This window comes from Daktulosphaira vitifoliae, unplaced genomic scaffold (assembly GCF_025091365.1).
Source record: "Daktulosphaira vitifoliae isolate Bord-2020 unplaced genomic scaffold, ASM2509136v1 Scaffold_2, whole genome shotgun sequence".
Lineage (NCBI taxonomy): Eukaryota > Metazoa > Arthropoda > Insecta > Hemiptera > Phylloxeridae > Daktulosphaira > Daktulosphaira vitifoliae.
The window spans coordinates 20,775,784-20,785,985 of record NW_026099573.1 but is presented as its reverse complement, the minus strand read 5'-3'; the positions used below and the strand labels follow the sequence as shown (position 1 = coordinate 20,785,985).

The following is a 10,202-nucleotide window of genomic DNA, read 5'->3' as shown; positions in this document are numbered from 1 at the left end:
GGTAACGCGGGACGCACTCTGTACGCGGTCATAAGGCCTGGATGGAAGTGCCAACAAGATCACGGTTGCCGTTGTCCGCTGACAATCTGCGGTGGCGGTGCAGTAACCGTGAACCGGAGTAAGCGTTTATTAGTGTTGCGGATACAGTGGAAGAGAGTCAATAGTGGCGAACGACCATCACCGCATAGCGACATCTAACGGAGACAATATTCACAGTCCCTTATTTATCGTATATTCAGTAGTCATGGTTATTTATAGAATTTATTATTCTGGTGGACAAGAAAATGTATTACACAATATTACCTTACCTATTAATGTATTTTTTACATTTTTTTTTTAAAGCTATAACATTCAAAAAATCTTAATATCCAATATGTTGATACCAAAATTAGAAAATATAAAAACAGAACTTTTGCGTTCTTAAGTATCAACTTATAAAAAAACCAATATGAATTCATTATTATTAATGAATCAACCTTGAAAAGATCATTACAATTAGCCAAGGATGGGCAAGATAATCGAAATAATTAACTTAAGTTAACTATGAAAAATATCGATAAATTATTGACATTAATTAAAGTCACCAAATTATAAATTTAACTAGCAAAGTTAATAGACAAGTTAAAATTTTTTTTTAATTTTTAACTAGTTTGAGAAATGTTTATTTCATTTAAAATTAAGTTTTCGGCTAAAATCTGTTAAAATCATTTAAGAGATCATAACTGAAGAAAGCTAAGTTATTTCAATAGAAAATTAAATAGTTAAGTTAAAAAGTTTATTAAAAAAAAAATTAACTAGTTAAGTTGAAAAGTGGGAAAAAATTTATTTTTTAACTAATTAATGCCCACCATTGCAATTTGCTTGTATTTTATGCTCATATAATATAACAAACATAAATAGAGGATATTTTAGCAACCAAACTACCTTTTAGCCCCCTCTAAAACCCTCAGATTGCGCTGATGATATTTTATACTATTTTTTAATAACTATTTCATTAACCATCATGAAAATATATTTTAATTAAAAAATTTTAACTGAATATGTATTTTTAAAAAAAAGTCAATCAATGTGTAATCATGGGAAATGTGTTATATTTACTCGGTACTTTTCACATGTCTCTGTTAATAGGAGATAAGAATACTTCCACGGCCCCTCTACCAGTCTAGGCTAGACTTGTATATAAGGAAAAAAGATATAAAGTAAGAATAAGTTCTTGAAATATTGGAATATCAACTGTTAGAAGTAGAGGATTAGTAGAAGTATTGAAAAGGAGTAAAGTAAACATTTGTTGTGTGCAGGAAACTAAGTGGGAGGGAGAGAAATCAAGGGAAATAGGCGAGGGTTATAAAATATTATACTGAGGTAAGTCTAATACAAAAAATGGTGTAGGGATAATAATGGATGAGGAGATGAAAAGTAGAAGTAGCTTGGAAAAGTGACAGAATTATAGTCCTAAAATTGATATTCGAGAAAAAAGTGTTGAATGTAATAAGTGCCTATTCACCTCAAGTAGTATGTGATGAAATAGATAAGGAAGTGTTTTGGAGAAAGATGGATGAGGTGATGCAAGGAATACTTGGTAACGAGGATGCAATGATAGATGGAGTAATGAATGGATATGTAGGTAATGAGAGGAGTATATGGAGGGTATGGTTTTAGTGGGTAAAATGAGGCCGGAGAAAGAATCTTGGATCTCGTAATATCATATGATATTGCTGTAGTTAATACTTATTTTAGAAAGAGGGAAGAACATTATATAACATATAATAGTGGGAGTAATAGATCACAGATTAATTATTTTATATGGAAGAGAGAGAGAGTAAAGCGAGTAAAAAATTGTAAAGTTATACCAGGCGAGAGTATAACTTCACAACATAGACTGGTGGTAATGCAGTTGTGGTGTAGTGGGAAGGTTGAGGAAGACTAAAAAAAGATGGAGGGATGTAATTGAATGCGATATGAGGACGGCTGATGTGAGTGTAGATTATGTGGGTGATTTTGTCGAGTGGAAGTTTAGGATAAGATTAGTCGACAACCTTTCACCATTACTACTCCATGCAGTACCTTTTTAGGGGCTACATTAAAAATTAAAATTAAGCTAAAAACAAGTAGGAAATGGGATAAGTCCGGTAACAAAATTCTGTATTTACGAGTTCTTTTTATTATTTTTAAAGCCGTTGACTTGTTAAATCCATAAAAAATATTAAGGGTAGTTTGGAAATGGTATTCTTTGTCTGTATAAATTACATTTATTATGTTATTAATACTATAAGGTAGGATTTACTTATTATTTTAATTTTATAACATAATGTCACTATAAACATATTACTTTGTAATTATTACAAAATCTAAGATTAACTAATCCAGATTGAAATAATTCTTTTTTTTTTTTTTTAATTAATTAGTTAATCAATAAATTAATTAGTTTTGGTATATATTTTTTCATTATTTATTGTGCAATTTTACGGTAGTTCACTAGTTTGCGACGGTGCTACCACTCATATTTATGTCTCATTGTTGACTTCCGTCATATTTCATCAGCAGATTCACATCAACCATCAGATTTAATTTTTGTAATGTTGGTATCATTTAAAATTAAAACGTTAGAATTCAATCACAGATATAAAATGCTTAGTAACTAATCTATAAAACAATGAATCGCTAACATAGCAATTATTATTTAAAATATTTAGTCTGGCATTTATGTGCAATTTTAGCTCAATTTAACGTGTAAAACTTAAGCTGATTATTTAATTAGTACGTATTAATTTGAAATTTAATTAATGTTTTCTTTAAATATGTTGTTAATTACATTAATACAGAGTAATTATTTTAACGTTAGCCACTCGATTTCTTTTTAAATGATAATTATCTTTAGAAAATTATTTTTGTTAATTTTTAGTATCATATTTCTCTATCAGTTATTAATTACTCTTTTAGTTCATCTTATATCTTACTGGGTGTTAACTATTTTTTTAAATAGCAACATGCATATTTAACTAGTTTATAAAATAAAAATAAATTTAATGAAGAAAGTGACTGGTCAATAACTACTTCTGACACATTATTTTGGAAGTTATTACTATTTTAAAATGTATAATATAGGTAAGGCACAAATATGTCAATATTTAACATTAGATATTATTCAACCATACTTCTCCTGTCACTTAGATGTGAAAATAACTCCTAGTATTGAATCAAAAGTTGTTATCAACCAGCCATTTTCCTTATTAGATCATTTTTTATTTTAAAAGTTAGTTAAATATATATGTTGTTATTTAAATTGATACTTTTATGAGGTATACATACATCTAATGTTAAAATTATTACCTTATATATTTAATTTATTTTTAATTTTTATCAAAGCTAATATTTCTTTGATAAATAAACAACATTGTTTGCTTGCTAGTTATTAACAGTAACATATCTAGGGAGCTATAAAAGGTTGACTATATCATCGATCCTGCTTAATTTAAAATCAAGATGAAAATAGTCTAAAAATAATATTAAAATTATCAAGAAATTAATTTGGTCTTAATCTCCCTCCCATTAAATAATTCTGAATATGCTACAACCCTTCTTCTTTTTCATTGCCTTTATCCCAACTACTTGGGGTCGGCTACCCTTACTCTAAACTTTCATTTGACACAATCTCGCACACATCAGCTGCATCATAATTTTCAATAACATTCCTCCATCTTTTTTGGTCTTCCTCTTTTTTCCCTCAACATTCAATAACTTTTCTTACAACTTTCGATTCCTCTCTCCTCATAACATGACTAAACTATCCAAGTCTATTTTCTCTCATTTTATCCTATGATTAACGCTACACCTATACTACCTCTTATATATTCGTTCCTTTCCTGTCTTCTAGATGTGCTACTGGTAATTTAATTAAAACATCTGTATTACTTAAATAATCTTAATATAAGCTTTTATTTTTAGAAGAATTTACCTTTATGAATTATCATTATATATAAATAATTTTTAAAATATTTATTATTGAATTTTTATTAATTTTAATGAAAAACATAAAATTTATTATTTGATTAAAATGTACTATTACTTTTAATTTATGATCGTTAGTTTTTTTATTATCAACAAAGATTACATGTTATTTTTTTTTTTAATGATAAGTTTTTTTTAATTAAATTATAAATTATTGTATAATGTATATCAAGTTGTATGTATTATTCGATAGACTAATTTGCATATTAGCCATTTACTTATAAACCATTGATTAATAAGTATTCAGTTAAACTTAAAATATAAAATTTACTAAAAGATATATCTAATTTATATTTTAGTTATATCTATTATATTATAATATTTAATACAAAAAGATGATTTGCTTTCCAGTTAAGCAAATGATTTGTAAGTAAATGGCTAATATGCAAATTAGTCTATTGAATAATACATACAATATGATATACATTATATAATAGTTTATATTTTAATTTTAAAAAGCTTATTATTTTTTAATGACTGTTCAGACAGTCTTCTAATGATGAATATTTATATTTAGCTAATATATAATGTCCTAATAATTATAATTATAATAAAGGTTATTGATGTATAATATACTTTGGTAACAATTTATTAATTGTTATTTTATTCACAGAAATTCATTTAAAAACAATTTTACTCCATTAATAAACTAAATGATTTATAGTTTTTCAATGACTGAAAGGATGGCAGAACATGATCAAGATTGTAAAGACTCAGAATTGTTTGATGAACCTGAAGAGGAACAATTTTATGTAGAAAAAGTCGTTGATAAAAAAGTAATTGATGGCAAAGTTCTTTATTTTTTAAAATGGAAAGGGTATGATGATAGTGAAAATACATGGGAACCAGAAGAACATTTAGAATGTGAAAACTTAATTAAAGAATTTGAAGGTAAACTAGTCAACAAAGAATTAGATGACACATCATCGTTGAGCAAAAAAAATAACAATAATTCATCATTACCATCAAGTAGTATTGGAACACCAGACAAAAGTACAGGATTTGATCGTGGACTAGAGCCTGAGAGAATATTAGGTGCTACTAATTGTACCGGTAAACTTATGTTTTTTCTTAAATGGAAAGGACTTAATAATGCCGAACTGGTGCATGCTGAAATTGCTAATATAAAATGTCCTCAAGTTGTTATAAAGTATTATGAAGAAAGACTCTCGTGGAAAATATAATTTAGTTATTATCTGTTTTCGATACTTATGAAATGTTATTCTGGTTGAATGTTAATTTTTTTTTTTACATAATTTAATATAAGATTTACTATTGCGCTTGTTATACTCATTTATTGAACAAATGTTATATTATGTAAATATTTTCTATTAGTGAAATTTCATTGTGTAAATAATTGTTAAATTGAACACTTGGTTTTATAAAAAAAAAATTTAATTAATATATTTTTATACTTTTACAAGTTCAGAAATTGAATCTATAAAATGAAAATGAATAATTTTCTTCTCTCATTTGCAAATAATATCCCTTAAATATTATACAAAACTTTTGGGTGAATTTCTATAGATTTTTATTGACCTTTGTCCTGCTATATAATAAAATAAAAATAATTTATTTCTAAAAACAATAATATCATCAATATTAGGATTTAGAAAAAAGAACTGTCCAAGTTACATAAAAGACCCAATAGTAAATACCATTTAAATGACGAAATAAAATTATGTTACAATAATAATTATTTTTATTTTTTTATGATACATTATTCAGTAGGATCTTTTAGGTATGGGTATGGCAGTGTGGGCAGTAATCGTATCTATTTTTTTAGAAGCTTACGAAGATTATCTTTCATAATATGATAATTCGAAAAAAAATTCGGTGAAGTCGGAACCAAACATTGTGGGTATACGTCATAGTAGACTACTACTAAACATTTTAATTGGGACACCTTTTTCTAAATAAAAAATATTTTAATATTACAGTAAATTCTAAAAGTTTTAATTTGTTTTCGGTTTAAAGAATGGGAACGTTATAAAACATAAAAATACTTACATTAATGTAAATTTATGGTACTAATAGTCTGCTAAATTTAAAAGAAGCCAAGGGTTTTGGGCGGCCTACCTAGCTCGGTAACGCGTCGTGCCTCGTCACCGGTATGGGTACCATTGCGCTGGTCTATGTAGGCTTTTCCCCATCTTCAGCATAAGCAATAACAGAGGACGTTTGATAAAACTAAAAAATATATATTACTGCAGTAGCTTTACTTTTAAATGCGGCAAATAATACAATACAACAGTAACGAAAACAATACTAGATATTCATTAAATTATTTAATATAGTCAAATAATAGTCATAAACAAGAGCTACGTAAAGTTTACATTAAGTACTCATTAATTAATAAAATACACATAAAAAGTAGGTAATAGTTATAATTACTCGATAAAAACCTGAAATGTATATAACATTTAATTTATCTATGGAATAATGATTTATACATTACTTAAGGAGATTAATATCTTAGACAAAAATGATCAATAATTAACTAATAATACATTTTTCTAACATTATCAATAAAATATGTGACAAACTCATACCAAACAGTACATTATAATTAAGCAATAATTTAAATCAACACGGTTAAATATTTTTTGTATCATCTTAAAAATTGGAGAGTCTATTAGTATAACAACCAAATTAATTCAGGATTTATAAACCTACCTAATAATTGAGATTTTATGACATGACATACTTCAATTCAAAATACAATGGATGAATACATTATTTCCATTCTTAAAATGTATAAACAACGATTTTAATAAATATTTACCCAACATTTATTATAAATATTTGATATGCAATAAAGAGCTTCAATTATTGGAAAAGTAAACATTATATGAAAAGATATTTATTAAGAATACAAAGTGTATAATTTTAAGTAAATAAGAATCGAAGTATCAGTGGTTTTAGAAAAATCCATAGTAAAATATATATTTTGTGATGTAGAAAAACAAAAATAGTTATATTTTATCACAGATATGATATAAATAGTAAAAATAAATTATAATAATATACAAGAGTAAACAATATTTTTAATGAAGAATTTTTATATATTATAATTTTCATACAATTGTTTAAGAACCATTAATTAGTCTACTAGTTTTTATGTATATTAATCTTCAACTAACCAATATACATTATCATTGTAAAGATTTATTTACTATAGTTAATATTTAACATTATTTTTAAAATAAACTAACAGTGAAAGAAATAAAATTCTATTGTATGTAATACATTTATAGATTATATTCTTTAAAGCATATAGTTAAGCACAATAAATAAGGCAGTAATATTCAATTTTGAGATTATAAGTTACTTGAATTTAGGTTTTAATATTTTTTAAATAACTTTCATTAAAATATCAAAATTTTGGTTTAAATCAGAATTAAACTATTTAGAAAATTAATAAACATATAAGTTTTAATGAAAGAGGAAATTTTATTTTTGATCTGCTAAAAAGTGAGCAAAATTGAGTAGCTGCCTTATTTGTTGGGCATATCAATATATAAACCATAAATGTATACATAATTTGAATAAAAAGAAAAAACACGTTAATAAAATAAAACTAGCATTATGTGAAATAATTTCTAGAATGATATAAAAATATTCTACGGTTGTAATAATAAAAAAGTGAGAAATTATCAATGAAGTAATTCTTCAGGAAAGAAAATCTGAAGGAATGATTCCGGAGTAAATATTTAGTTATTATGAAATAAGAATATAATTTTTAAGTTATAATTAGAAATATTTATTTATACATTTTTTACTACATTTAAAAGCCAAAATAAAATGTATATCAGAATATTATTATTATTTTTTTTTTGTTTGTAAAAATAATGATTTTTATTTGTTTTTGTAAAGTGTATTTCTTATTTTAAGAATGTTTTAGATGATGGGTTGTGAAAAAATACTAAAATGTAGGGAAAACAATATATTCTAATAACAACATTACACATTGTGATCCTAAAATAGCATTAACATTAGACGTGTTATTTTTTAATAAAAATAGAGTGATAAATGTATCATATTACAAATATCCTCTGTCAAAAACACTGATATAATTTTTATAAAATAAAAACAAATAGTTTATAAACAATCAGGACTGTACTAAGGACTCCAGGGATACATTACAAAATAGTTAATTCTTCCACAAGAAGAGTTCCACAATCGCAATAAAAAAAAAAAAAATTGCAATAGGGCGTCGTAATATATTTTACTAATTGTAAAAATATGTAAATAAAATAAATATTCATTTGTAAATTTTTAGAAGGAGCTTATTTATAAATTAGGGGAATAGACAGCCTAGTACTCTTCTAGTATTGTTAGTAGATAACTTATTTTAATTAATTGATATTAACTTTGTATAATAAATTGTATCTATAAAAACAAAAAACATTATTATTAATTTGTTTTTTTTGTGGTATAAATACCTAAAACAACACTATTTTCTCCGTTTTACATAAAATCTTATTATATAGATACTTTTAAATTATTAATAGTCAACATAAAAAATAAATGAACCATTTTTCCAGTAATTATTCAAAGAATAATAACTTAATAGACTTATTTCAACATAATATATAAATAAATAAATAAAAATGAAACAATAAATCACATTTCAAATAATATCATTCATTCATAAGATTCAAGCTATTTGACAAAAATTATAATGAAAAAAAATATTTACTGTTTTAACATTTTGGTCATTCATATCAGATTAAGCCCACAAAATTTGTTGGTCTTAGGAACCATGTCCCTTTATCAGGGCCTGCAAATAATCTACATATATATATTTAGTAATTATATCATTAATGGTATTAAATAATATATTATAAAAGCAAAATGCAATAACATCAATAAATATTATATTTTTCTCTGCCTAATATAAAGAAATAACAAATTCTATATAACAAAAAATAAATCTAATTAAAATGATAATCAATATTCTTATTTTAGTATAATAAATATTAAATTTACAATGAAAACATTTTGGAATAAAATTTGGTAACAATCATAACAGCAAGAAATGTATGACTATGTAATAATATAATATAATAATAATATATATAATGTACTGAAAAATATCATTTAATTTGAAAACAAACGCAATTAGATAGCATAAGTTTATATGTAAATATAATATTATTTAATGAAGAATATCTTCAAGTATCTTTTTAGTTTTGGGACTAAGAAAAACTAAAAAGTAAAAATAATAGTATTTTTGGTTTTATTCAAACATTTTTTTTGTATAAATCAAATCTTTGGCCTTTGATTAATAATGGCATAAAATTGATTAAAGTATAGAAACCTCTTAAATATATATGTCAATATGTAGGTTAAAAATCTACCTAACTACAAAAAAAAATCCTTAAAAGAAGTATAACAAAAGGAATGAATAATTTTCAACCGAATCTTAATAAAATTGTGTTTTTATTTTTATTAAATAAGAAGTGCTTGAAAAATTTTAAATCTGATAAAATCGTCTTAGATTATTATGAAAAAAAGCTAACTTTTTTTGTTTATTGTTATAATAAATTAAAAGCTAAAAACAAAGTAATAAATAAAATTAATTTAGGTAAAATTTTAAGTACTTTAACAAAAATTGTAAATCAGTGAAATTTGATTCAATTTTCTTAAATAATTTCCATAAGTAATATAACTATCAGTGAACACAATGTTATGTTCTCGTTGATCATGCTTTTTTTTAATGAATACTTAAAATTGAGTTTATTTATCACTCATAAAGTATCATCTTCAATCAATAAAATATACAGTCTGCACCAATATAATAGAGTACCAGAAATAAATGGGACATTTGGAACATTTATTTAGTTATTTATTTGTACATACATAAAAAAACTAATATTTCTCAAAAGTTAAATTACCTATTAAAATATAAAACAAATAAATAAAATAAAGTATTTATAAATGTATGATAAATTATTTGACGATATATGATGCATTTATTATTCAAATATATTTTTGAAAGTTTAATATGTCAATATTACAGTAATTTATTTTAAATTGTTCTTAAACCTAGCATTAAAATAAATTTTAGACTATCAAAATTGACTTAAAATTAAACAACAAAGATCATTAAAAAAAAAGTAAGTTAAATTTTTTTAATGGTTAACCAATTTTTAAATTATATAAAACTAACCAATGTTTTTAATGATAAG

General features: G+C 24.1%; 1 protein-coding gene across 1 annotated transcript; it reads left to right on the top strand.

Annotated features, from left to right (window-relative positions):
• Nucleotides 1–2,592: 2,592 nt before the first annotated feature.
• On the top strand, nt 2,593–5,431 carry LOC126899688 (chromobox protein homolog 3-like). The gene is made up of 2 exons (XM_050674794.1): nt 2,593–2,757; nt 4,673–5,431. The coding sequence occupies exon 2, from the start codon at nt 4,680–4,682 to the stop codon at nt 5,190–5,192; it is 513 nt and encodes a 170-aa protein (XP_050530751.1). The 5' UTR covers nt 2,593–2,757; nt 4,673–4,679; the 3' UTR covers nt 5,193–5,431.
• Nucleotides 5,432–10,202: the final 4,771 nt, after the last annotated feature.